Source organism: Platichthys flesus, chromosome 7 (assembly GCF_949316205.1).
Source record: "Platichthys flesus chromosome 7, fPlaFle2.1, whole genome shotgun sequence".
Lineage (NCBI taxonomy): Eukaryota > Metazoa > Chordata > Actinopteri > Pleuronectiformes > Pleuronectidae > Platichthys > Platichthys flesus.
The window spans coordinates 6,562,101-6,588,356 of NC_084951.1; the positions used below are offsets into that span (position 1 = coordinate 6,562,101).

Below are 26,256 nucleotides of genomic sequence, written 5' to 3' on the forward strand. Positions count from 1 at the left end.
AGTGCTATATAAATACAGATGATGTTTGTACAGAAGTGCTTTTGGTAAAAGGAGGACAGTTTAGAAAAGAGTATGCTTGAAAATACATGTCAATCAATTCTTGTCAGCACAATGAAGACTGAAGACTGATGGAAATATATTTGCATGCTTTACTAATGTTAGATGAGTTTAATCATTTTGTTTTCCTCCTAATTTCTACCTTTAAAAGGCATCACCATAGAGTTTAATATTTTCTCTTTTTGCCTTATTAGACTACAAGGAAATGCATAATGCATCCGGGTGAGAAATACTGAATTTAGCAGAATTTGTTTTTGTTTACAATAAATATTTCCTAACCTTTTAGGTTAGAATAACAACACACCCACAGAAGGTTTAAGGAAAATTAACAAGTTGCTGTTACGTTTTATTTAACCAAAAAATCTGATTAAGAAGGAAATATTACCTCAAACATGAAGAGGTCAAAGGCTGAACTGTCATTGACCCCCTGTAAATGGCAAATATCTAAAGCTAGTCGATTGCAGACTAAATGTTGCTAGACGTTGTAAAATTTGAATTAGCATATTTATGATGTCATCATGCCGCATGCAAGGACAAGCAAGGTGATGATCTGTTAAAACCAAAAATAGATTTTAATTAGACTATACCAAAGTGGAAGTGATATATCTCTCCTTACATTTGATCTCAGAACAAGCTTCTGTCTCATAAAAGATCTAATATTGCCTCTGCATTCCTATCGTACTTTACTGCCAACTGTTCATTCCTTTTTCATTTGCCCCCCCACACACATATTATTTTAGTTATTCACTATCAAAATTAATTCAATGATTCCAGAAATCTGTTTGTGATATGTTCAATATGAATACATTTTAAGAAAAAGAGAAAGAAAACCACAACAACCATCACCAAACACCAAGCAAACAGCCCATTCCAGAGTGATGGTAAAAGTTATGTTGTATAGAATAGTAGTTGTACAGAAGAGTTAGAGGATTGTCTCCTTCCAATATCTTGTCTACTTTACTTCCACTCTCTTTCTGTCGTTACTTGAACGCTGCCCCTCCTCCACTCTTGCTCCTCCTTTTACATTTGCTACACTAAACTGTCGCTGACTCTTTTCCTCCCACATCCTTTCCCCTCACTTCCTCCGTCCCTCGCTTCCTCCTAATTGTCGAGACTCCCTCTATTCTTCTTCCCTCTCCCCACAACCTCTAACCCCTTCTTCTCCTCTCTCTCTCTCCTCCCTCCCTCATTTTAATGCCATGTGCTCTAAGGAACCTTGTTAGCATCTGGGCCAATTAGGTGGGTAGCTACTAACGAGACAGAGTGAGTATACATCACACTGTTGAGCTCTTGCTTTGTCTTTCCGCCTTTGCTGCTCTGCTGCTGCGTGCGTTCCGACAAAAATGTGCGTTTCCTCAACACAACGCCGTCATTAGGGCTCCCTGATTGTATACTGATATAATGAGGAATTGCTGTTCAGGGAAATACATAGTCTCTGAGTCCTACATCACTAACAATCACTGGAAACCAAATCAGCAATGCATGAGTCAGGGACACTGTGTCTCTTATTTCCTAGGCAAATAAACCTAAAGAGTAAAAGGGATTTAAGTAACAGTTTAGATGCATCATATATAGTTTGCATGTACTAGTGAAGGGTCTGTTCTAAACCTGCCTGTTCGCTTGTCTTGTGTTAATGCTCTGAAACTACTTCAGAAGTAGTCCTTGTTATTAGTGAGTCCTGCTCAAACAGTTCTACAATATAATGGAACTTTTTATTGTTTATGCGCTGAGTTTTTTTAGAAACATCCTACCTGGTTTATCTGCATTGAAGATATTCTAGATTTTTTTTCAGACAATTGTGAAATTCGTTGGGGAATGTATTATATTCATACTTGTGAAACAACACAGACATCAAAACTAGAGAATGACACAAAAATTTAAGGTTATTTTCTCTGAACACTCAACATTAACTGAATGAACATAGGCCTATAATGATTATGGTTTAGCGCTCATAATGGGATTAGGATTATAACGCCATATGAGGACAACTCAAAGTTTTGTAATTATAATGTGGAGAGGAGACGACAAACTATTGCGAGAGAGAGAAACGTCAGAAACCATTTTATGAGCAGACTTTCTTTAAGCGGCGAGTGACAGGGAAAAGGGACAGGGGACGGCAAGGATTAAGGGTAGGAGAGGAGGCGTGGGACGACAGCGCACTCCCCAGTGATGAAAATGACCTTAAGGCAGAGAGCGAGAGAGAGAGAGAGAGAGAGTGACGGCAGTAATAATGATAACAGAAATGACACTGATGAAAGAGACATCAGAAGGAGGGAAGCTATAAGAACGACAGGAATATCAATGACGAGGACGTGTCAGGTACCAGACTGAAATTATGAGAGGTGAGAGGATCTGCGCACAAAGGAAACAGACATTATAACAACTGAGAGCAGAAGAAAGCTGCCGCGAGCCTTTGATTATCTTCTGAATGTGTAATGCAAGGTAATATGCACTGGAAACAGGAAAAGCCTTTTAATAACAACAATGAGATAAATCCAACGCAGAAAGAACATAAGCCAGGGGAATTCAATAAAACTCCCTAACACGAAGGCAGTGGAGATATATTTAAAATATTACACGATATGTTCTTAATCCTCCTTAGATCATAACTGTTTATTTTGAATTATGAAAATTGAATGATTATAGCTGGTTGTTGTTTTTCTTACCTTGAGGAACTTATACAGCAGAAATGTAAACCAGTTGGTCAGCATCTTCTCAGCCACAGACTCCGTTCTATTGCAGGGAGGAACATAAAGATCAACATTGAAAGGAAAAGCTACAAATGAGTGAGTCACACAATTATAAATCCTAAAGTTTTCAAGTCTTACAATGTTTGTCAGATAGATCTAGATAATTAAGTATTAATTAAAAGGACAATAAGGAGTTTGGTGGAGAAAAATGTCTGTAAAAGAACTGGTCCACTAAAACAGATCAATACAAGACTCTTGTGAACCCATTACGCGAGGTCAAGGCCTCAGTGCAGACATGAATGTGACAGGAGTCATTTGAAGGCTTTTCTTGGCCCTCAGGCCTTTTTGCTGCCAAGTTGTTGCAATGAGTTCCTTTGCTTTCAATCATATGACCCTGGTTGCAAGTAAATAGTAAATCATTATTTATAAAGACCGAGATCAATAAAGTGTCAATCCATTCATCCATCTGTTTGTCTATTAGTTAGCACAATTGAACCAAAGCTACTGGATGGATTGCCATGCAGCTAAAAGGATGCTGTTTGGTTCACAGAATAACCCATTCAATTTTGGTTCAGCTCCAGATCAGAGAGGTGGATCCAGAACTTATTTTCCCTTTGTTTAACATTTCGATATCAGACTTTTTTCAACACTTTTGTGTAAGAATCAGGCATATGTAAAATGCTAATAACTATGAGCAGGTGAGGTTTTCTTCAGATCTGGATGTGATCCGGATGTATCCGACATGTATTTGCCATATTGCAGCCAGTCAGTGATTCTGAGTGTGCTACAACCCCTGGTTATTTTATTTGTTTCCACATCAGTGAAGCTGACAGAACCTTTACTTCCCTGCCTCATTTGTGGAGTGAGAGATCTTCAAAGAAGTCTCAAACTTCTATGGCTCTTGCAGCAGTTCTCTTTCTATATTAGCCGTATGTGATGCCGTGTGACGGATGATAATGAGGAAAATAGATTTGTCAATGGACAGTTTAACGAGCCGTGGATCTATGCTGTGGCCAGTTGTTACAGCAGGTTGCTAAAAAGGAACATTACAAATCACTACCAGACTCACTCTGAATAAACAATATCTAGCTTCTATGGTAGCACGTATACTAGGATTTGGTTTGTGGGTTTATTTGTAATAGTCTGTTTTGCCCTCATACCTAGTCTTTGTTCGCAGCAAAAGTTTTAAGCAGGTTCAACTTAATGGATTGAGATGAGAGGTGAAACATCTTATTAAAATTGGAACATGTCCAGTATCCAGTCTATAGTTCATCCCTGTCTCTCCACGTCTGTCTCACCTCCGGAGCAGCAGTTTGGGATGGTTTTTGCTCTCCAGGTTTCGGTCGATCAGGTCGGACAGCAGCTGTTTCAGGACTCCAGTGGCGTACTCCATCTCCCCCTGCAGGGCCGTCATGATCAGAGAAGCCACGTTGCCTCTGTCTCGCATTGAGAATGACCTGGAAACACATTGACACTCTCGATGAGACTGTTCCACGAACGTTCGTCACAGCTTTTGTTGGGTCACATTCAAAACTGCTCATAAAAACACAGCATCATGTAACATATACTGCAATGACCGCACCATAGATTTAAAAATGGAACCTTGCTGTAATAGTTGTAAACTTACTATAGTGACAGTTTTGCATTAACGTGATCCTGTTCCCAAAACCAGGAGTCTACTTTGATCTCTACTTTGATATTAAATGCTCTTATTTTGCTTTTACATTTCTTTTCAAAAGTGGCAGACATTGTTTATTCACGTTGTTGAAAGTTGGGGAAAACCTGTTAATAACATTAAGAGAACATATTTAGATGTGTGAGAACCAAACTATCTAAAATGACCATAGCTGCCTGTATGCATGCATTTGCACTTATACAGATGTGTACAATAAATAACAAATAACAGACATAATTTTACTGTATTGTTTATTTTCTTTTAATTGTTATTTATTTGTCTATGTTGTTTGTCTTGTGTAAGCCTGTTTAATTTTTTTAATTTTTGGGATTGCATGATTTTTGTAGTTAATGTTTCCTTATGTGAGATTCCTACCATAAGCCTCAAGGGGTTTCTTTGACGTCACCTGCACATATGTTTTTTGTTTTTTTTTTACTTTTGTTATTTTAATCCAATTGTTTTGTTTGTGCAAATAAAATCATCAAATCAAATCAATAATTAAAGAACAAGAGGAAGTGTGATACCTTTGTGCCTCCAGGGTTCGTATGAACGTCAACAGGAAGTGCTTCTTGGTCAGCAGCTGGCCAAACAGCGTCAGTGCCTTCTCAACATTCGCCTGAACCTGAAGAAACACACAGAGACAGACAAGTTAGATCAGAAACCATAAAGACCTTCTCTATATATCAACATTCCTGATTGTTATTGCTGTATGGCTACTGAGGTCCAGTGACAAAGCACCACATGCCTTCATCGATCTCTGCTAAGGCATTGCCACGTGTAACAAAAGGATTGTCTTCTCCATTCTGCTTATTATTTGACCTCTGCACTGCAATCATTTATGCAAATGCTTATTATTTATTGGTTCAGTCACTCTGAGTGTTTTCTTAGCACTTTGCGGAATCAGCTATCACTTCCGATACGTGAAAGCTCTACAATGAATCTTTGAGCCACACGTCAACACCCCGCTGTCAGTGGGAAACTCTCGACTTTTTATTTGTTCAATCAGCCCAATGTCAGAGATCTTCTTCTGTCTGGGAAGAAGCACGGGGGGGCATGGCAGGACGGTTTTCGTCAGCATTGGTGTCAGAGGTGCACCCTGCTTGTTCCAGTGGCTGGCACCTGTCACTACTCATCAACAGCACGCTAAACCCCCCGAAGACGCCTCGCTGTCCCTCACTCCCTTCGTCTTCCTCAGCGCTCTAATCCCCCCCCCCCCCCCCACACACATTTATTGTTGACTGTTTCACATCACTGGTCTTTCATCCATTTTAATTTCTCCTCCTCTTTGTCATTGGCGGGCTCACACACACACTCACACACACACACACACACACACACACACACACACACACACACACACACACACACACACACACCAGTTCATTCTCCCCTCTTTCTCTCGCTCTCTATTGTCATCCTTTTGTGCCACTATAACGTCTTTTCTCTCTCTCATCCGATGTGCCAATATAAAGTGTCTGGGCCTCGCTCTAAAGGGCTAAATGAGATTCTCGGGCGTCCAGGGTGGAAACTCAGTGTGATGTGAATGTGTGTTAGAAGAGAGTCGGAGCAATGAGATGAGAGACGCATGTACATACGGTACAGTCCTGCAGACAGCAGAGTCTTTACTGAATTTCAAGAAGGGCATGTCTAGCTCTCCTGAAAGCCGCGTACGTTTGTGATGTCCTGTGTGTCTGTGAAAGAGAGACTAAAACTGGTGTGTAGCGTGGCTGTCCAGATTAGAGGAGAGAGCAGTCACACAGAGCAATAAGACTAGGAGCATTGGTTTGCACAGGCCATTGGATTAAGCCAGCATCCCTCTGGGAAATATAGAGGGAGAAAGGCGGAAGTCTAGACTTAACCATCAAACACGTAAGATCCCTTCACATTTGTGCCCGCCTACAATTGAGAGGGGAAATGTACAGACAGAGAATCTGACTTTTTCATGGCAGAAGTAGAAAGATTCTTTTAAATTCAGAGGCTGTTTCTGTCTCCTGATTCTGTGCTGCCTGTCTCTCCTGCGCTGAAATTCTCTCTAACTCTGCCTGGACAGCTTCACCTCTCTGTACTCCTACCTAAATGAAGCATTTAGATTATATATCATTGAGATGCTAATGTGTTTTTTGATGAAATACACTATTGCGGAATTTAAAATCACATTTAATTACAAAGTTGATAAAAAAATCTGCATTTATGGGTTGAACATGGCCAATAATGACTCCTCCTGTTTCAAAATATCTTGCATCTTATGCTTATATAGAGACAACCATTTTGGACATCTCTACATATTGACATTAATGCATAAATCAAAAATGTAACACTGCCGGTGGTTTGAATGGCTCAGAGCCATCGGGTCCTCAGACACAGTTGCTTCAGCACCGGCCGCCTACGTTTCAATTTCTGTCACAAAAATGTGAGTGATGCAACTGGAGTTGTCGCTCATAGGAAAACAACCTAGATAAGCCAAAGCTTATGAAGTTGAAGTTGAGCTCGAAGTTAATCCCTCAATCAACTTTTATGACAATCTTGAAAATATAAACTATTACCTGATAATGACACTGTCTAAGAGACAATGCAGACGCCTGCATTTGTCTGCCTCAATACTCAAACTCTTCAAACATACTGCAGACCTACACAGTGATTACCAGAGAGAAATACATCGTTAGAAGTTGTGCAAGTGTAGGTAAGTAACTGGACTTTTTTCAACTCTCATCCGGGAGGAATCTTCAGTAATTCTCCTTGTATTTTGTATGTCTGCATTATTGGAAATGTCTTTGTTGGTTTTTCATTTCCTGTTGTATTTTGAAGACTTCCTTCATGTTACTCTCTAGTTGTTCTCCCTCTTTGTTTTTTGGTTTCCCAATTAATTACCAGCCTTGCTTTTTCATGTATTCTGAGCTAATGTTTTAAAACCCTGTGTTTCCTGTTGTTCATCATCTGTTCGTCTGTTAACACCGATGTTTAGGTTGTATCTGTTTTTTGTAGACAGCAAAAATAAATGCAGAACTAATAACAGATTCTAAATGTTTTAATTATTTACAAAACTGTAAATGTTGAAAGCCTAATTAAATCTGAAAAGTGGGGTTTGAAAGGATTTAGATCTGATAAGTTTAATACAAGAGTCATGGTCTAAATAAATACTGAACCTAGAATACATTACCTCACAAAGGTTCATATTTGTCTGTTAAAACAGTAAAGCAAATAAAATGGACGTAACATTTGAGTCTGAGTAGATTTACTCCTCTGCTACCTTCCTGCTGGAGAACACTATCTAATTACTCTGTAGTCTTTTAAGTTAAGTTAAAGCTTTATAGTGTCCACTGGAAACCATAATTTACTTTTTTTAGGATTATTCTTTTGTGTAAGTAATCACTTATGTTCCCCCTCGCCAAAAATAGCAGAGGATAAATCACTAAATTCACAAATGGCAACTATAAAAACCCAGAGGACTTTTTGTCTTTCTATTTTTTCATAGGAATATAAATCCACTCTCTGGATTAGAACGGTTAAATGAAGCTGTAAAAGGTCAAACAAATTATTCCTCGACTTCAAAAAGTCAGCGCTCCAATCAAAGTCAATGGAGCGGAACCAGATTCTACATCTTAATGATACTGCTGATTACAAACTTGGCTCGGGCTTTTTAGCTTTGGAGGAGCGTTGTCTCTGTTGACGTACCATTGATTCCACTTCCCTCGGCAGTAGCAGATGTCTTTCTAAATCCGCTGCATCTCAATTCAGCAGGGTAGTCGTATGTACTTGCTTAATTGATAAATTAACAACTATCTATAATACTCCTATCCTATAGTAACTGTGGATCTTATCTCTCCCTCTCTGTTCTAATCCTCTTCTTATCTTTGCCCTCATCGTTGGCTACACTCACAATCCTTTCTTACATCTCTTTAATCTTCAATTCTTACTTTAAAACTCCACTTCTAGACATCATGAGAACACAACGTGCGTCTGTCCCATGAGAATTGACTAATGAGGCTACTTAGGTGCCCGAAAAGTCCCCCGCAGTCATTGAGACAAGCTGAATATATTAAGATACAGTAGGTGATATGTAGGCTATGCGATCGCTTTAAGGTGAACCATGTGTGGAGTTCTTCTTGCCTCAGATTTTTTTCTGAGGTACCAGTCTGTGATGAAACCTGCCATGGGATAATGGCTACCGAAGTATTAGGCTGTAAAGCCAGAAGGACATTTTCATGCTGTTAAATCCAAATTTCAATCCAGAGAAGTACTTCTCCGAAATACTTCTCCGAAATACTTCTCTGGATTTAACTTCTCGTCACAGCTATAAGCAACCAGTATGTCTCTACTTCGGACATTAGTGGCCTAGTATTGGGTTCTACTGCGATTGATTATTCATGTTTAGTTGGTATCCGTTTCAAGTTCAGTTGGTAGTGTACTGACCCGTACCTCCATCTCCTTGAGCACGGGGTGGTCCTCGATCCCAGGGAACAGGACCCTCATCGCATACGTCCGATAGTCAAGGAATGGGATCCCAGCCCCGTCCAGCTCCTGGGTCAGCTCATGGATGTCTGTCTGAAGCTCAGCAAAAGCTAGAAAAAAAAGGGAGTATCAGGATAAAGGTCAGTTATGGATTGGATTTGGAACTCGCTGGCAGATCTTTTAAAAGTGATTATGCAAACTCCTATAGGCTGAGTCACATCAGCATCTAAAACGATGGAGCTCTGTGGTGGTGACATTAATTCGTTTCAGTGACATCAGTATGGTGACATGAATCCTTACTCTGAGGTCAACCGTGGTGACCTTTAACATGTGAAGTTGTGTTATTGACCGATGGCAAAGGGTCTTGTTGTTTGAGGGAACTAAAAGCTGGAGCATAGGGAGAGAGCTAGTCCAGGCTGTCCTACTGTGCTGCTCTGCTCTAATCAGGTGACTCACTCTCCAAAGCCTCTACAACACAAAACCTCCCAATTTGGCGGCCTCTTTGAGCTGCAAAGATTTCTCATCTCTTCTTTTACCACACCAGCATCCACCTGCAGACTGCGGCAGGGGGGGGTTACACATATTTGCTCATCTCTCCCCATTATGTAATCATATCATGGGAATAATGAAGTAGAAGCTTAGAGGTCAGAAACTCAACATTTGTATTAATCTTGTGTTTAAGCACTTCTTTCCTTGTCATTATAAACTCCGGTGTTGATCGAGGGTGTTTGTAGATGACGTGCTGCCTCTGTGACGCAACTCATCAACAGCATCACATGCGGCTTAATTTTTACCTGCCAGTGAACACATTGCTACAATAACCGAGCTCCTGAAATTAACAATTTGGACTGAAGTGAAAAATAAAACAAAAAATAAAACTTATATAAACGTAAGAATAAAAAGTATCAAATACTCTCAAATATGCTGTAAAATCCGGGGAATTCCAGGGGGTTATTTAATCTGATCCTAGATGGCCGCAGCACAGACACAGAGCTGAGCTTTCTTCTGCTTTCTGTCAATGTTTGCTTTTGATAGGATGCCGAAACAGCCTTGTTGGCAGACGTACCTCGTCTGCCAACTGCAGAATTCTGTTTCCATTCCAGACATTATATTAGTATCTTTCATAAATTATAAATACACTAGATTATTGTTGCAGTCTATTTTAGCATCTTATCTAAAATACATCAAACTGTGTTTGGTAATGTCCAAGTGAGTTGTTCCAAAGGTATCTGAAACGTTAACTTTCGCCATGCTAGTTAAATGTAGGATAATGAACCAACTTAGCCATTGTGAGAAAGTAGCAGTAAAAAATCCACATATATATGTTTTAAAGCAGTAAAAATATTTATTTAATATATATATATATAAATACAGGCCTATGTTACTGAGAGTGTGAAATAGGGAAACGTTAAGGGCCATGTTGGAACCTGTGCACTTTAGGTAAGGTAGCAGTAGCCCATGCTTGAATCATAAAGTGACAAGTTTATCTATCTTGAAGTCATCAATCGGTAACACTTGAGATCCCATGTAATTAAAAGCAGAGGGTAATTCTGTAATGCTTCACCAATGGCACTGATTACAAAGATGGACGGTGGACATAAGAATCACAAACCAAGACTGCACTGACAGTGTGTGACAGCACTATAAACAGGATGTATGTGTCAGATGAGGAACCTGCCTGACACAAATAAGGGGAGGTACTGTTGACAGACGCCAACAGTGCATCACTTCAGGTACAGTGTCTGCGTCTTTAACAAGGGGCTAGACAGTTAGGCTTAAAAATAAACACCATAATGAGGATAGAGTCCCACAAAGGCAATAAATGAGAAGTAAAACGCAGACTAGACAGAACCATGAGGGGAATACAGGGATAGACAGTCATTAAAGCACAATAACCCACCCAGGATCAGCTAGTCACTTCATTTTAGTCACGCATATGTAGAGAAAGCAACGGGAAAAAGCCAGTATCAGTGTCTGTCTGACTTTAATTTTTTCAGAAAAACAAATCTGGATGTGACAATTAGGCGAAAATTCCACTGAAAGAAAAGGCTGAACGTGTCTGGAACAGAATTTCTCCAAGTGTGACTTAACTTCAGTAAATTCAACCTTGTCAAAAAAGACTTAAGCACAATGAGATGAAAAAGGGAAAAGCAGCCTGGGGAGAGAAAAGCAGAAAATGGAAACAGAAAACAAAGTTCCTGGAAGACAATTAATTGCATGAATGGATAATTATTAAAAGAGCAACGGATGAGTTTTCATGCATAATTTCCCCCAGCTGTAATTGGCCTGCTTGGTCCACAACAGAGAATGACAGGGGGATAAAGCGGAGGAGATGAAGGAAAGATGAGGGGAAGAAAAAGAAGAAAGGAGAGGAGAAAAGATCATGAGGGTTAGTGGTGAGGATGGAAGGACAGACAGGAAAGGGAATCCAGGGGATAGATGATATAAGTGAAGGGGACTAAGAAGTGCGAAAGATTAGGAGGTAAAGGGTCAGAAATGAGAAGTGGAAATTACAGTGGAGACGTGGAGAAAGAGGCAGAGTAGAAGAGGCAGAATGGGAGAGATAGAGTAGAGGGATGTAAAGAAGATGAGAAAAGGAGAATGATGGAGAAGAGGAAAGGGATCGTTAGATATTCAGGAACATGCTTTCTCTCCTGTCCGTTATCGTCTCCACTTCCCTTTGTCATCTTGTGTTTCACCTGTTCCTCTATTCTCTATCCAATCTTTAATTTATTAATTAAATTAGTAAATGGTTTAAGCTATAAAGGGTATGGTAATAATAGAGACAGAAACACTGCAGCACATCAGGATTCATACAATTTGATTTATAACCCTGGCTTTGTGTCTGCAGCCATTTCCCAAAATGTCCCTTTTTTTCCTGAGTCAGTCATAGACATAACTGGAGTGAGACCATTTACAACAAGCGGAGCAATGGATGTACTGGTGTGTTTATCACTCTAAAATACAAACCATTTCAAATTCAATGATTGAGTTTTATTGCTGCGGAAATTATCCTTGCAAAAGTAAGATTGGGTTATTCTGTAAAACCTTGAACTACACACTCAATAGTAAAAATAACCACAATAACAATCAAATATACAGAAACTAGATTACTAGTTGTCCGCATGACCTTTGTTTGAAAAAATAGGTCCATCCAGACAATAATACAACAATTATAAAAAAGGCTCTGGTTTTGGTGCATGCAACAAATCAAAGTAAACTGTGATTTGTTGTTTCCCATATGCTGGAGGCTTTAAAAATCTGCACTTTGGATTTGCAGAAAATTCTCAATAGTATGGACAGAGTTTGACGCTATATTTGTACTTATTGTGAACATTGTGTTAGCATATGTTTTGTAACAGAAAGTTGTCACTGTGACTTCCCATGATGTTCTAAAAAGCGTATTGGTTCCACCTCTATTTCCTTATGAGTATTAATGTTCTGCTTCTTACTAAATTCCACACAAAGTCTTGTCTTTGCCCGTTCATTTATTTGAAGGTCAATTTGCATTTTGTTTGCTCATGTAGCATCTGAGAAAAAAATCGTCTCTCCTGAACTAAAACGTGACACTTGCCATTCAGCAGTTGTCATTTCTATACTGTAGCTAATTGACTGATGATGAACTAGTTCAGATGAGAGTCCGCTTCTCACGGCCGACGGGGCCTGACGTCCCCTGTCACTTCCCCCCTGAAAACTCCTTGCAGCGAGCAGCCAACCTCACACACAGACGACCGCCCCTTCATCTGTTCCTCCGCCCACACGCACAGTCTCGTCTCAGCGGGCCAACTGGGGGGGCCGTTGCAGGCGTGTTCATGTTCTACTTCCTGGAAAACCAAATGTTTTTTTTCTGTATCGACAAAAATCATATCAGACTTGTCCTGTGTCTGTCCTGTGTCTTAAAAAAAGGTCTTACTCCTCAGACGAGGTGGGAACACCTCTCTGAAAACGTGACCTTGCACCACTCTCCTTGAAACTGCCGCACTTTAAATCAAAAGCTGTCGTGGGTTTTGTCTGACAGCTGATCCTTGGCGGCTGACAGAGGCGTGACTCTGTGTCACGGCTGTGGTGTAATCAGACTGTAACCTTGTACCATAACTGTGTGTGCCTGTGTCATTATAGGGAGTGTAAACAGCTGGACTGTCCCTACATCAGTCACCAGACACTACTGCTAACAGTGTGACCTCACTTGATGCCCCTCTCCCTCCCTCCCAGCCGGCTGTCTCTCCCACCTCATCTCTCATCTCTCTGAGAACGAACTCACGGTTAGAATGTCAGCCTGTAGAGTTCATTCCTCCGCCAAGGCCCGACAGTCGCCTTATGAAACCACATCTATATTCCCTGGATCTGCGCCCGGCTGACATACTCATAAATGAAGCTAAGTGAAAGTTCAGTCAGATAGACCGTCTTCTTGTTCATAACCTCCTAAGTCACATGCACAGTTCCCCGCTCTTCCTGGGCTCCACCAGCTCATCCTCTTTTTATCCAACCAAATCCTGACACGCTCCCTTTGAGCCAATCAACCGTAAGCTGTCAGGGTTTTAAAATGTTCTCTCTCTCCGCTGTCAGTTCAGCAGGGCGAATCTGAGCGACCCCTGCACCATCTCAATTCGGGATTCCTAGTCATCCTCGACGTTCCAACTCTGCGCTTCATCCCTCTTCATCACCACCAGTGTCTGGGCTCCAGGGAAAGTCTCCTCCAGATCAGAAGCGTCTGACTCATGAGACTGCTCTGGCACCACAGACTATTTCAAAATAAATGATAACAATATATGATTTTTCATTCTAATTTACTCGTTCTCATTCATTGCTATATAAGTGTCTCCTGATTAAAATATCAGACGTTAAACCCCGAAACATGCCAGATTTTTGTCCATCTATATCTCAAGGTTAGTCACAAAGAAATAAATGAGAATATTGAAAAACACCTCAAATATTGAAAATTGGTGTGTCATGCGTCAGTGTTTCATACACATCCTGTGCTGAAACTGTAACTGTAATGATAGTAATGTAACTGGGCTGGAGTTATTTCCATTATGTATTTAGATCAGCACTGCATTCTTACATATAAAGTGTTTTTTGCTCGGTACGAATCAGGTATGACACAGTCATGCATTTTCCTTGGTATATACACCCTGCAGCAACCATGTTGTCATCCATGACAACAGCCAAATACTGTGGATCTCTCTCTATATATTTTGGGTATAAAACTCTCTTAATCCACATATCTATCTTATTTTACCTTGTTCAACCGGCACATTTACCAAAATTCATTAAACTTATACTGAACTTCCAGTTTTTATCATGAACTGAAGGACACTTAATCAGTGTCATTGCCTTTCCCTTCAAACCAGTTTACTCAGCTGATATGTAAGTACTGTTAGATGAAGAGAGTACGATGTTGTGTGTAGCAATAATATGGATTCTATGTGGGACTTCACTTTATTTATTTTATTTAGATTAAAAGTGTATTAGCCTGTAACATAGCAATGGTACACACGAGAATTATTGTTTTACAAAAATATTAAACACCTCATTTGGTCTTAACCCAAAAACTAAATTTATTTGTTTCTTTATATTAGCTAAATTTATCTCATGTTCTCTACAACAGTTCAATTGTTACATTTGAATAAATTGTATGTTTAACATTAATATAGATATTAATGAAAATAACTTTATAGTTATTAAAAACTGTGGCTAGCACAGTTTACTCTGTTTATGTGACCTACCTTCTTTACACTCCAGAGCCACTCTGGACTCCAGGTTGTCCATCTGGAGCTGAAGCCGTTTCAGTGTGCGGTCAGCGTCCCTCGACTTCCTCTTATAGGCTATCAGCACAGCGATGATGACCAACAGGAGCAGGCCGCCGCCCCCTCCGATGCCGATGATGGCGGGGAGTGTCAGAAGGCTGTCTGAGTAGATGTGAAGAGTCCCGGGGGAGTACTCGAACCCCCCAGCACGGATCTGAACACACAAATGCAACAAATATTTAATGATTGAGAGAAAAAATAACACAAGTTCCAGTAACTCCTTAATTATAAGGAGACACAGTCATTCACCAGCTAATTTACTTTCCTCTGTCAAATTTTCTGGAAACCAGCACTTCCCAGTAAGACATATAAACCAGACAGTGGTCACTTGAAAAGAATGGTCTGAAGAGATCAAACAGCGGTGGTCTGTTGAAAGAGAAGTCGGTTGACCCAATTTCTACCACAAGCTTCATTAAATGTTTATCTGTTCTGTGCTTGTGCTAAACAGGCTGATCTCTGACAGGCTGATACAGAGGAGTCTTACATCCCCTCAGCTTTGAACATTACTGGTAAAGGTTTTTTCCAGTCTTGCCTTTGGGGGAGCAGCTTCACAAGCCTTTGATAATGAAGATCTCACAAGTTAACTTGCTCAGTGCTTTAAATGATTTACTCTCCTCTGCATTGTCTGCACATCCCCCGGTAAGTGGGTTTTCAACACAGATGTTCTGTTATACCACTTTTCCACCGAGGCAGCTCCAGGGCCAGTTTGAAGCCAATCTGGAACCAGTTCTATGTGTATTGACAGCCAAAGAACTGGCTCTTGGCCATAGAAACAAGAATCGCCTAGAGTTTACACGTGTGTCCGATGACGCGGTGAGTATGTGTGAGTGTGGTGATCAGTGTTGATCATGCGGTGAGTCGGTGTCAGGGTGTGTGTGTGTGTGTGTGTCTCTGCGTGTCAGTGCAAGCAGGAGAGAGGAGAGCAAGCAGAGTAAGGCTGAACTTAATAAATGAATGAACACATGAAATATAAAATAATATATATAGTTGTCAGCTCGTGGGCCAGGTGTTGAGATGACATGGCTCTAAAGGGGCTCAAGCCTGTAGAAAATCAAACTGGTCTTTAAAAGCTTTGTTAGTTGAACCAGCTCTGAACCAGCACTAGCACCCAGTTCACTGCGGTGGATTAGGGTTATTATTTATGTTCTAATTTCTTACACGTTTATGGACAAAGTTAAACCAGCCGATGGTGTAAAAGTCAAACACACACACACATACACACACACACACATAGAAACACTCAACACATACTTAATAGACTACACAAACACCCAGACACAGTATAAGTAATCAAAAAACATAATCACCAGCGTTTAAATCTCTCCCCAAGGAGCTTGGCTAATTATGGGAAGTCAAACACATGTTTTTTTTTGTCTGACTAACTACATTTACATAAGCACAGTTTGTCTCAGAGAGGAGTACAACACACACTCACACACACACACACTGCACTGGATTCCATCAAATCAAGCGATCCTGCAGGGGGGTTGATAACAGATTCAAATGAGGTGCGATTATGTGCTTTGAAGTTTCTGTAAGTGAACTTTCATGTTATCATTATCTAAGTCTGAAAAAAGAAAAGAGAGGAGCCCTTAAATCAATATCAATGTAGTCATAACCTACAAATTGAATTTGCAATGTCGGAGACAATATAACGAGAAGACGATTAAAGTAAGAGTTTGGATTTATTAGTTTGTGGAACGGAAATGTATGATTTGAAGAGATTATGAGACAACTGGGCGGGACAGCAAGGTGGTTGGGTACTCCATCATCCTCTCGCAGTTTAAGGACATGCAGGTTAGGGTTAGATTGGTTCTCTAAACTGAGCATAGGTGTGGATTTGAGGTTGTTTCTGTATGTTGGCTCTGAGATATGTTGGCGACCTACAATAGACAAAGGACGGATGGATGAAAGACAGTCTTTGTCTAGTCAGTGTAAACATCATACAGGATTCATTTTATGACCTAATAACTGTCAACAGAATAGCACAGGCTCACAGTGTTGATTTACTTACATGCATTTAAACATCAAAGCTCTTTTTAAAACATTTTTTTTTTATATTCATTTAATTTTTGTATGGCAACAATTGGTTGTGTAATGGGTCAGTTTTAACTCTGGACTCTGGATAATCTCCTACACTTTTCCAGAGGGGCTGTTTGTGACACAAATCTCTGAGTCGGTTGCTCCGGACATTCTGCAGAGTTTCTCCTGCCAGTTACCGAGTAAAAACTGTAGACAATGTTCGAAAAAAGCAGGAGATTATCCAAAGGCTTCACAGAGAGCGAGTGGGTGTGTTGATGATATTTCTGACAAGAGACATTGACGAAACTGAAAATAAGAACACTAAAATCTCAGGTTGAAAAAGAGGTGTCATACACATAGGACACATAGGAGATGTAATATTTGACAGGCGACGAGAGCTTTGAGCATCGTAGGCAATGTTTTAACAAACACGTGATCTCTAGAGAATTGATAAATTACGTCCTGCCCACTGGATGCTGCGTCACCCCTCGTCTGAATGCTCTGGAGACTTCTGTGATTGTGCGGACGTCTGACAGGAGAATCTCCTGCTGTGTTAAATTCATGAAAAAGTCAGGGACATTTTCCTGAAAGTTCAAGTCTAAAAACAGCTCTGCAGCCATGCACCCACAGAGCAACATCACCAAACTCTACTGTTCCCTTGGTTTGATGGGACAACACCAGATTATTGTTTGGATTTTACAGCATATTACTTTACTGTTCGGATCCGCCCTCACATCTCACGGCATCACTGTCATGAGGCAGCTGCTGTCAGTGGAGCAGCTCTGATAAACCAACTGTGTACCTGCCCAACATCGATCACAGGACCAGTGACTGGCTGGTAAACAGAACAGAACCATAACGAGTGAATATTCGATTTATAATCCAAAAATGCAGCAAGTGGTTATATGTCAAACCATTCTATGTAGCTCACACACCCCCGCAAAAAGAACATCAAGTAAAGCAAATGATGATGTCAGTGTCAGCAGGGGGTCGGATTTGTTTTAAATCTAAAAGTGAGAGGGCGTTTCCTCCCACGCCTTTTCATTGAGGATATTCTGACAGCAGGAAGATAAGAGGTGTAAATGTTTAAATTAGTGAGGACTTAATTACATTTAGCTGCTTCATTTCCAGGATCCTGGTGTTGTTCATGCTGTGCTCACTGTCACACACTGTCAACACTTCCTGGGACACTTGAACAGAACACGCGCCCCATTAACAGAACAGAGCAGAGACAGCGGAAAGGTTATTACCAACATCTGGGATTTTTTTTCTGAGGTAAAGGACAAAACTTTAACAACGTCAGGGAAATATGCATTTCAGAGGTCCCATAAAATGGAGCTTAGACTGATAATTCTATTTATGTCCACATGAAACTAAAAGCTGTGAGGTATTTGCATTTAAATATTCATGAGATTTCAACAAGTTTGTTTTTGGAAAAATGGGGATAACATATAAAACGGGAGGAAGGGAAGGTGAAGGTTATGTTGGATTTGGGAAACTCAGCGATGGGGTTACTTTCCCGGCCCATTGCAAATGAATACGTGTTACATAAGCAGAGGTCACCGGCATATCTGGTGCAATTAACCAGAGGGAGAAGTATCCTTCAATGACTCGAACGCAGTAGAAGTTGGTGACACATTTTCAAGGCGTTTTTCTATTTTTATTCTTGTGACAGACTGAAGGACTGATGGAGGAACTTGAAGAGCTGAGGGCCAAAAACACAAACAAGTTTCTTCGAAAACTCGAGGGAGGTGCACAGCTGCCAACACACAGCTGAGCAACTGAGGGGACACACAAAGACACATTGACGCACACACTCACCACTTCTTACTGTACAGCAACGCACAAATCACACACACACAAACGCAGTATGTCTGGACACCCATTGGGGTCCCATGTATGTAGGTCATTCTAAGTAGGGAGCATTATTGTGCCACAGCTGTGTGCACAAACACAGTCACAGTGCATGTAGTAACACACACACACACACACACACACACACACACACACACACACACACACACACACACAGCAGAAGAGATAAGAACAGACAGCTCTATTTTTTCTTCGGCTATTGTCAAACGAAGGACTAACTCCACCACCCCCCGCCACCACAATGCATCGCTCCGATATTCGACATGACATTTCATTGAAAAAAAAAGAGAAAAACGGGAGGCTAGCAAAAAAGACAGAAATTCAAGAGAGTTCCACCTTGGAGCTGGCTGTATCCAGCGAGAGCTATCATACTGAATTACATGGATGTTCTGTCAGTGGCTTTCTAGGTGTATTGGCGGTGGCTGGCGGCGAGTAAATGTCATAAAGATTGGTGATAAGTTTAAAGCCGGGGGGGGGGGGGGGTTTACTGGTGGGAAATTTGGACAAACAACCAAATATATTCATGGCAGAACCGAGTCGCCTGGAGGAGAGCTGACCTTCCTCTGTGCAGATGCCCCAGGAGCTGCGTGGTGATTTTGAAAGTCTGCTGCAGTCAGAGCGAATCAGGGATTTCAGATCTGCCGTCTGCTGACAGCTCACCACTCCGGACAAGTAAAGCTGGGACGCCGTCGCACGCTCGTTCTTTGACTTTCCCCTGAACTACTTCCTGCTCTATTGTAATTTCTGGACTGCAAATGGAAGCAGCATCGGCATCATTCACACTGTGGGTGGTGGTAAGAAAAAAAGAGAAGCTAGCTACAGCTACTTCACTTGACATACAAAACAGGAAGTAGAACTAAGTGACGCTGCAATGATGCTTTAGCTTGGATTTGCTGAGAGTTGGACAAAATTTGCACATCATAGAGATTTATACAGGGAACGAGGTTCCTGGATTTAGGCTTAGAGACGAGCTTAGTGTCTGCATATCAGTGGCATCCTGGAGAAACAATTCTATTCTTAATACCACCTTTTTATGTTTCTGCATAAGTCGAGGAAAGAGCTGCGCTGGTGACAGTGAGACAGTGCCTCGTCATGGACATAAGGGGTTAGGGTAGCAAAAGTGAATACTCATACATTTCTCTTATCTCTCACCAAATATGCTGTACATTAATTCAGCTCCCTGCTCCCCAAAACCAGTTTGATAGTCTTATGAATACAAACACACAGTGCACAAACACTGCACTGGGGTTGTATTCCTCCAACAACCACTGCAGCTTCAGTTTACACATATTTTATTTCCAGATTCAGATAAGGTCACTGTGACTTTTGACCACTGAAATATTATTTATCTTATTTACTTATTTGAGTCCAACTTAGCTTTCCAGCAACAGTGACTTAATCAAAAAAATAAATCTAGGATTCTAAGTGAATGTTTGTGTCCAATGTAATTAAATTCCAGATCGGTGTTTCCAACATATTGCGTTCATAACAACATGAGGTCACCATGACCCTGACCTCATTTAGAATGCATTTTAACATCTTTAAAACCCTTGATTTTCACCGGAGGTTAACTGTAAGTCAAGCTGTGTCCTATTTTCCGAAACGTCTCTCTCACTTACAGATGTGTGATTACACTTGCACTTCATGTGTGTCATGTGATGCAGGGCAAATTATATATTTTTAGGCTTACCCTCGCACTGTTTAATTCATTCTTTCAAAAAGCAATGCAGGCTCCTTCATTAAGTGTGGATTGTATAATTCAAACATTTACATTTACATGATTAATCAGATCGTTCCATTGTCGTAGCAGATATCTTAAAACATGCTGAAGGAGACAAAGTTCGGTGTTAATACATGGAGATATAAGTACGGACCAGCGTTGATGTGGGCAGCTTTGATTAAAGTGGGAGTGTGGGAGGAGGATTGGCTGGTGGATTTACTGAGGGTTAGGTACATTATATTCTGTGCACTATTAAATGTCTACACCCTCAAAGTAAAGGGAAGCTAATAAAAATACATGAAAAAAGAAGATGGCACTGAGGGGACTTGAAAAGCACTCAAATCCAAAAGCAGCAGCACCTGCAGTGGAGAAGTGCTGACGCCTGCACAGCTGCTGGCGCCGATACACTTCAGCAGAGAGACAGGAACATGGTTTTACATCTGCAGACATGTCTAAAGGTTCACTGTGGTCATGTCGAGGATATACTGTAGCTGTGAGACGTGACATTTCAGACACTTAACGGATGTGAACGTCTTAGACAGACATTTATCAGGAGTCTGGTTCCTGTGACTGAACTCAACTTCCCCACCGCCTTGTTTCAGCAGCAACAGGCCCGCTCAAGGCCAATGAAGAGCAACATGTTAATTGTGCGTTACATATTTAACAGCAGCCTCGGTGCGAGTGCCCAGTGGAGCGTGTCCCCGGATCTGTCGGCGGAAATCGTTTAGAAGCGACACGAGCGGGTCATTCTCATAACTCACAGACAAGGTTAGAGTGACATTATAGGTGGAGATTGTCAGCCTCCAATGTCTCATATTCATAAATACGAGCTACTGGGACAGTGCTGTCTTTTTTTGTCTTTCCAAGAAAATCGCTTTTAAAATACATTTCTAAATAATTTAATGAATGAGAAAGATAAGAAATGATATTAAGGAATCAGGTCACAACATCAAGTTCTCAATTCAGTGCACACGGGAACAAAATGGGACAGAAAAGTGCAACTTTTAAGCAAAGTCAGGACAGGTCAAAGTGACAGAGATAAAGAGGCAGAGGACACAGAGCGCTGATCTGACCGTGACTTTGTGTTGTCCAGTGAGGTTGGGCCATTCACACAGCAGCTGGCTCTCCGACAGGGTGAGGACACAGGGAGTCTCTCCAATCAGCACCGTGTAGTTCAGGCGACTGTTTCCTGGAGCCGCTGGGATCAGGTTACGACCCTAAACACAAAACGAGAAAAAATTCATGAGAGGTAGGAGAGGGCCTCAGCTCATATGATCCCACAGAGAACTGATCATGAGATACCATCAACACCTTTTCTTTAAAGGACGACTTTCAAGTGTAACCCTCTAACTGCTAATTGCTTGGCAGTTAAGTTGTTCAGTAAAACTTCAATCGTTTTCCTCTAATGAAATCATTCAATTATCTGTAAATGAATACGAGCCAGAGAGAAATGACTCACCGACAGTCAAGTGCTCAATTAAAAATGACTTAAAGGACGAAGGCGTCGATGCTCTATATTTTTCTTACTATTAAAAAAGCTTACTGATGATATTGATCTTTAAAAACAGGAATTTATTTCATCTTCTCTCTCAAAAAGGATTTCCTGAAGCAACTGCTTTTAGTTCTGTCTGTGGGTTAATACACCTTTGATACTCTGGTAAATACAGCAGCAGGATGAAATACAAAAAAACAAAAGTGCCCATGTTTATCCCAATGAGGAATGTTCTTATAGTTTCAGACAGTAATAGAACTCAAATGCACACAAACAAGATATAGGAATGGGGTTTAGAATACAAACACACTTGTTAATAGCAATCAAGTCAGTTTTGACGATGACATGTAGACGTGCCAGTACATTTGCTTATGTGACTTAATAACATCTTATACTGTTTTCAATCATCAAATCTTCACAATTGTTGTTTATGATTCCGGCCAAAAAAAAACTATCAAAAAATGAAATTGGGCGACTGTGGCTCAAGAGGTAGAGCAGGTCGTCCACCAACCAGAGGGTTGGTGGTTCGATCTCAATCTCCCCCATTTAGCATGCCAAAGTGTCCTTGGGCAAGATACTGGAGCCCAAATTGACCCTGAGTGATACGGACAGTGCTTCACATGGATGCACTGTCTACTATGTGTGTGAATGGTTCAATGGCAAATCTGTGATTTTCAGTGAATGAGTGGTTATCGTGACAAGAAAAGTGCTCAATATATACATAGCATTTACCCATGTTGACTGCATATGTACTTGGCTTACACTAAGGTGGTACACAGAACCCTCCCCCACGCGCACCAAAACAGTTTTTTCCTGTGTCCATGAAACTGAATTCCACACAAAGTCTGCACAGAAGGTGTTTTTCATCTTCTAACATTTGTCATTTTCAGTTCCAGTTTTTTCATTTCCATGTACCAAGTCCAATTTGAGCCCCACTCTGTGACGGACGGGAGGCACTTCTGTGGGGCCTAAAGAGGGATCCCAAAGTAAAGGTGAGAAAACAATCAGGGGGAAAAATGAATACAAAGAAAACAAGACGGATAGGAAATGCGGCGGTAAAACATCAGGAGAGCGGGCGCGTGGAGTGGAGAGAGCAGAGGGAAGATTATAAGAGAGGTAGAAAGATGTGTGGGGACTATAGCGGGCGCGCGGGAGAGATAGAGAGAGACAGAGAGAGAGGAAGATAGCTGCCGTGCGTCCCGCTGGCTTAGCAGTGGGACGCAGAGACAGACTCCGTTTTCCAATCCCATCGTCTCTGCAGGCTGCCACCTAGCCCCGCTCCGCAACCCTGTAAACATGCATCCCATTCCATCCTGCAAACACGCACACACATGCAGAGTTCGAGCCACACACACAGACTCAAGTCACAGCCACACACGGAGCTGTTGCCACACATACACACAACAGGCAAGAAGCACCACGCCGGGCCATACTGTCAAAGACACACAAACACACACAGAAAAGCACTCAAGACCCACCACAACCAGATAAATAATTTTTTCTCCAGCGAACACACTCACTAAAAACACACCCGGCACTTCAGATGAGAAATTAATTGCGTGGCGAGCGCAGTGCGTGATCTGAGACACGCTACCCCCACATCCCATCTTGCCAAATTGCATTTCTGTCCATCTCATCAGTGCTTCCACTAGGTAGGCAGTTCTACCAACAAGCCAAGCAGGAGATTTGACAATTACTGAGAGGCTCTTTGCTAATAAATTATCATTTAAGAAATAAATTACACTGGTTATGCTGCTTTCAATTTCTTCATGGAAATAAACACCGGGACACACTGTGATACCAAGGCAGATTATAACAAAAGACAAAAGCACGGAACAAAAGATTCTGAGCAAACGAAACATTGCTCTGCAATAGATTTATATTATGTTGTCCCTTTATTGTGTGGAGGTCAAGGTTAGGTAAAAGGTGTATAACCGTTTCACTCCTATAACGTGCGCAGTCCAAATCGTGCCATCAGTTAAATTCTGTTTCCACTTTGAGGTTAGCTCATTTTGGAGACGCACCGTATTGCAGCAAACATTGTGCAGCGCACAGGAGGTTGGGAGGAACCGACAACCGATGGACAAATGGATTTCTGACATTTTCGAAATGTTGGTCCTACGATTTCATAGCAAAATCGTAGGAGTCTCCTGTCTGTCCATATTACGATGCCTCTTTCTTTGGATATCTCGGCACATAGCGACACATATGAACACGGCAGCATGCTTCTCCTTTTTAGCAATGTTAGCAAACAAATGTCTTATTCTTTGACAAGTAGGAACTGATAGCAGCGTATATCGCAAATTATTTAGCTTTGGCTTCACACTGAACATTTACTTGTGTGAGCTGGAAATTAAAAACAACATCTCTAAAGTCCTGGAGTAGTCTAGCTTTATTTACTGATTCCAGTCTCATCGTTACGTTTTCCACCTCCCTCTCTCTGCAGTCACTCTGACTCAACATTTTGGGTGAGCACGTTGTGATCACATAATGACATACACACTCACAAACTAAAAAATTGCCAATTAATTTCCTTTTACTTGAGTCCAATCACTGTCGATGAAAATGAAAACCAACGAAATCCAAATCTCTTGGACTCCGGGACTGTGTGCTTCCACGCTGCCCTCGCGGAACCAGAAATTAATTACACAAATTGTTATTTAAGAGGGCTCGGGGCCGCAGAGGAGGACGGCAGTCAAAGAAGCTGCTGTTAGTTACTGAAGGACGAGAATAGGCCTTGGAAGGTGTGGACGTTTGCTTTCAGCTTTCAATTATGAATCTGTGAGACTTTTTCCTCCCCGTCTCACAAAGCATGTAAACACATTTGAGTGCTTTTTTTTTTCTAATAAGAGAGAAAAACTGCAGCTGAGTGTGTGTTTGTGTGAGTGAGTGTGTGTGTACTTGTCATTATTAATACAAGATGGGTTCAATATGTTCAAGACTCTTGTAGTCATCTGAAAAGCTATCTATCTACCACTAGCTGAGACTTTTTTTACGCCTGCTCCACATCAATACTCCGTTAAAAATCAATGACAGTTATAAAAGACAATATAAAACAAGGTTGGATAACTTCACACGTAGAGGTGGTGTGCAAGAGCGATAGTGGCCGGGTGAATAAGGAGTTTGGAGAGTGGTCTTTTCTTAGTTGTTAAAAAAAAAACATAAGTGTAAGGAATGGATTAAACTGTGTTTTCAAGTGTGTTCATAAAATATGCAATTACCTCACTACCTTCACATTAAATCAACATGTATTTTTCTTACAGATGCACATCATCAAAAACCTGCATTGGTTTTAGGGTAAGAGGAAATATTTGAGGCGCGAATCGTAGGTTTTCTCTGCTGCCAAATATGAAGACATGACGTTATGTATTTTGAAAAGCAGTGTTTCCTGTTTTATTTTTATGTTTTAGTAAAATGTCCTGTTCTTATTTGTTCCTATCTCATTATTACCTCACACATTTATATTCTTGTGCAATGATCATATGCCACAGCACTTAAATACTTCTTTCTATACGAACAATATATTTTATGTAGTCAAAGGTGTTTATGTACATATTGAGGAGTTATATTTCAAATTTGTTTTTTATTCTCGGGACCTCTTATATTTTTATTGTCTTAAATGAGTCTACCTCCTTCTAACCTGTCTGATGCCCTAATAAGGGAGTTTCTCTCAGTTCAGTCTGTCTGATCTGGGGGGGGCTCTTGGATCCCACCATAGCTTAAAATCAAGGATAACCCTATATTTAAATTTGCAAGAGATTAATTTATCGTCCCCTGAATATGGTGTGAGAAATTAATTAGCTTGGAATCCAGACGATTTAACACCAAGCAAATGTGACACGTTCTGTTTAAATGTCAATAGGCTCATTCCCACTGCAAACGCTGTCTGAGAGCAGAAGATATGAGTCTCTGCTGCATCATAGCTTCACAGCATCGCAGAACGAGCCCGTGTCAAGTTTAGAAGTGTTCACAAAGGCAACATTGTATCGATGGTAAAAACAACAGATGAGAGGAATAATAAAATCAACCAGATAGTAAGGGGAAGTACAGAGCAAATAACACCTCTGACCTTGAGAATGAGTGGTGATGTGGGTTTGAGCTCCAGTATTCCTGAGGGACTCAGCGGCTCAAACACGGGGTCGGGGTAGTAGCTGAATGTCTCGTTCACCACCACCAGAGCATTCACATTGTCCATGTAGAAGCCGATCTCGTCCGGCCCTGTGCCGGCCTCTGAAAATCCCAGTTCTGAATCGGCCACCGACGGGGCGAGGCACACCATGACTGAGTTGTTATACACCGTACAGTTCTGAAAAGGGAAGAAACAAGCACATATTGAGGCTTATGTTTGCAGTCACCAGGAGAATCTCCATTTTCTTTTATATTTGAGGTAATGCCGTGAAGAAGGGTAGAATAAAACTACATAGTAGATAATGAGTGAAGACACAAATCTAAATGCTTTTAATCATAAA

The 26,256-nt window shown here is 41.0% G+C and overlaps 1 protein-coding gene across 1 annotated transcript in view; it reads right to left on the minus strand.

The window, feature by feature from the left end:
* The window catches only part of LOC133956923 (plexin-A1-like), a 51,098-nt gene that overhangs the window by 22,264 nt on the left and 2,578 nt on the right, over nucleotides 1–26,256 (minus strand). Inside the window, exons 3-9 of the mRNA XM_062392291.1 lie at nucleotides 25,857–26,093; nucleotides 21,369–21,512; nucleotides 14,598–14,832; nucleotides 8,839–8,981; nucleotides 4,947–5,044; nucleotides 4,046–4,204; nucleotides 2,724–2,790 (exon numbers count right to left, since the gene is read on the minus strand). Of these exons, the coding sequence (XP_062248275.1) occupies nucleotides 2,724–2,790; nucleotides 4,046–4,204; nucleotides 4,947–5,044; nucleotides 8,839–8,981; nucleotides 14,598–14,832; nucleotides 21,369–21,512; nucleotides 25,857–26,093 (1,083 nt within the window). The remainder of the gene's footprint in view (nucleotides 1–2,723; nucleotides 2,791–4,045; nucleotides 4,205–4,946; nucleotides 5,045–8,838; nucleotides 8,982–14,597; nucleotides 14,833–21,368; nucleotides 21,513–25,856; nucleotides 26,094–26,256) is intronic.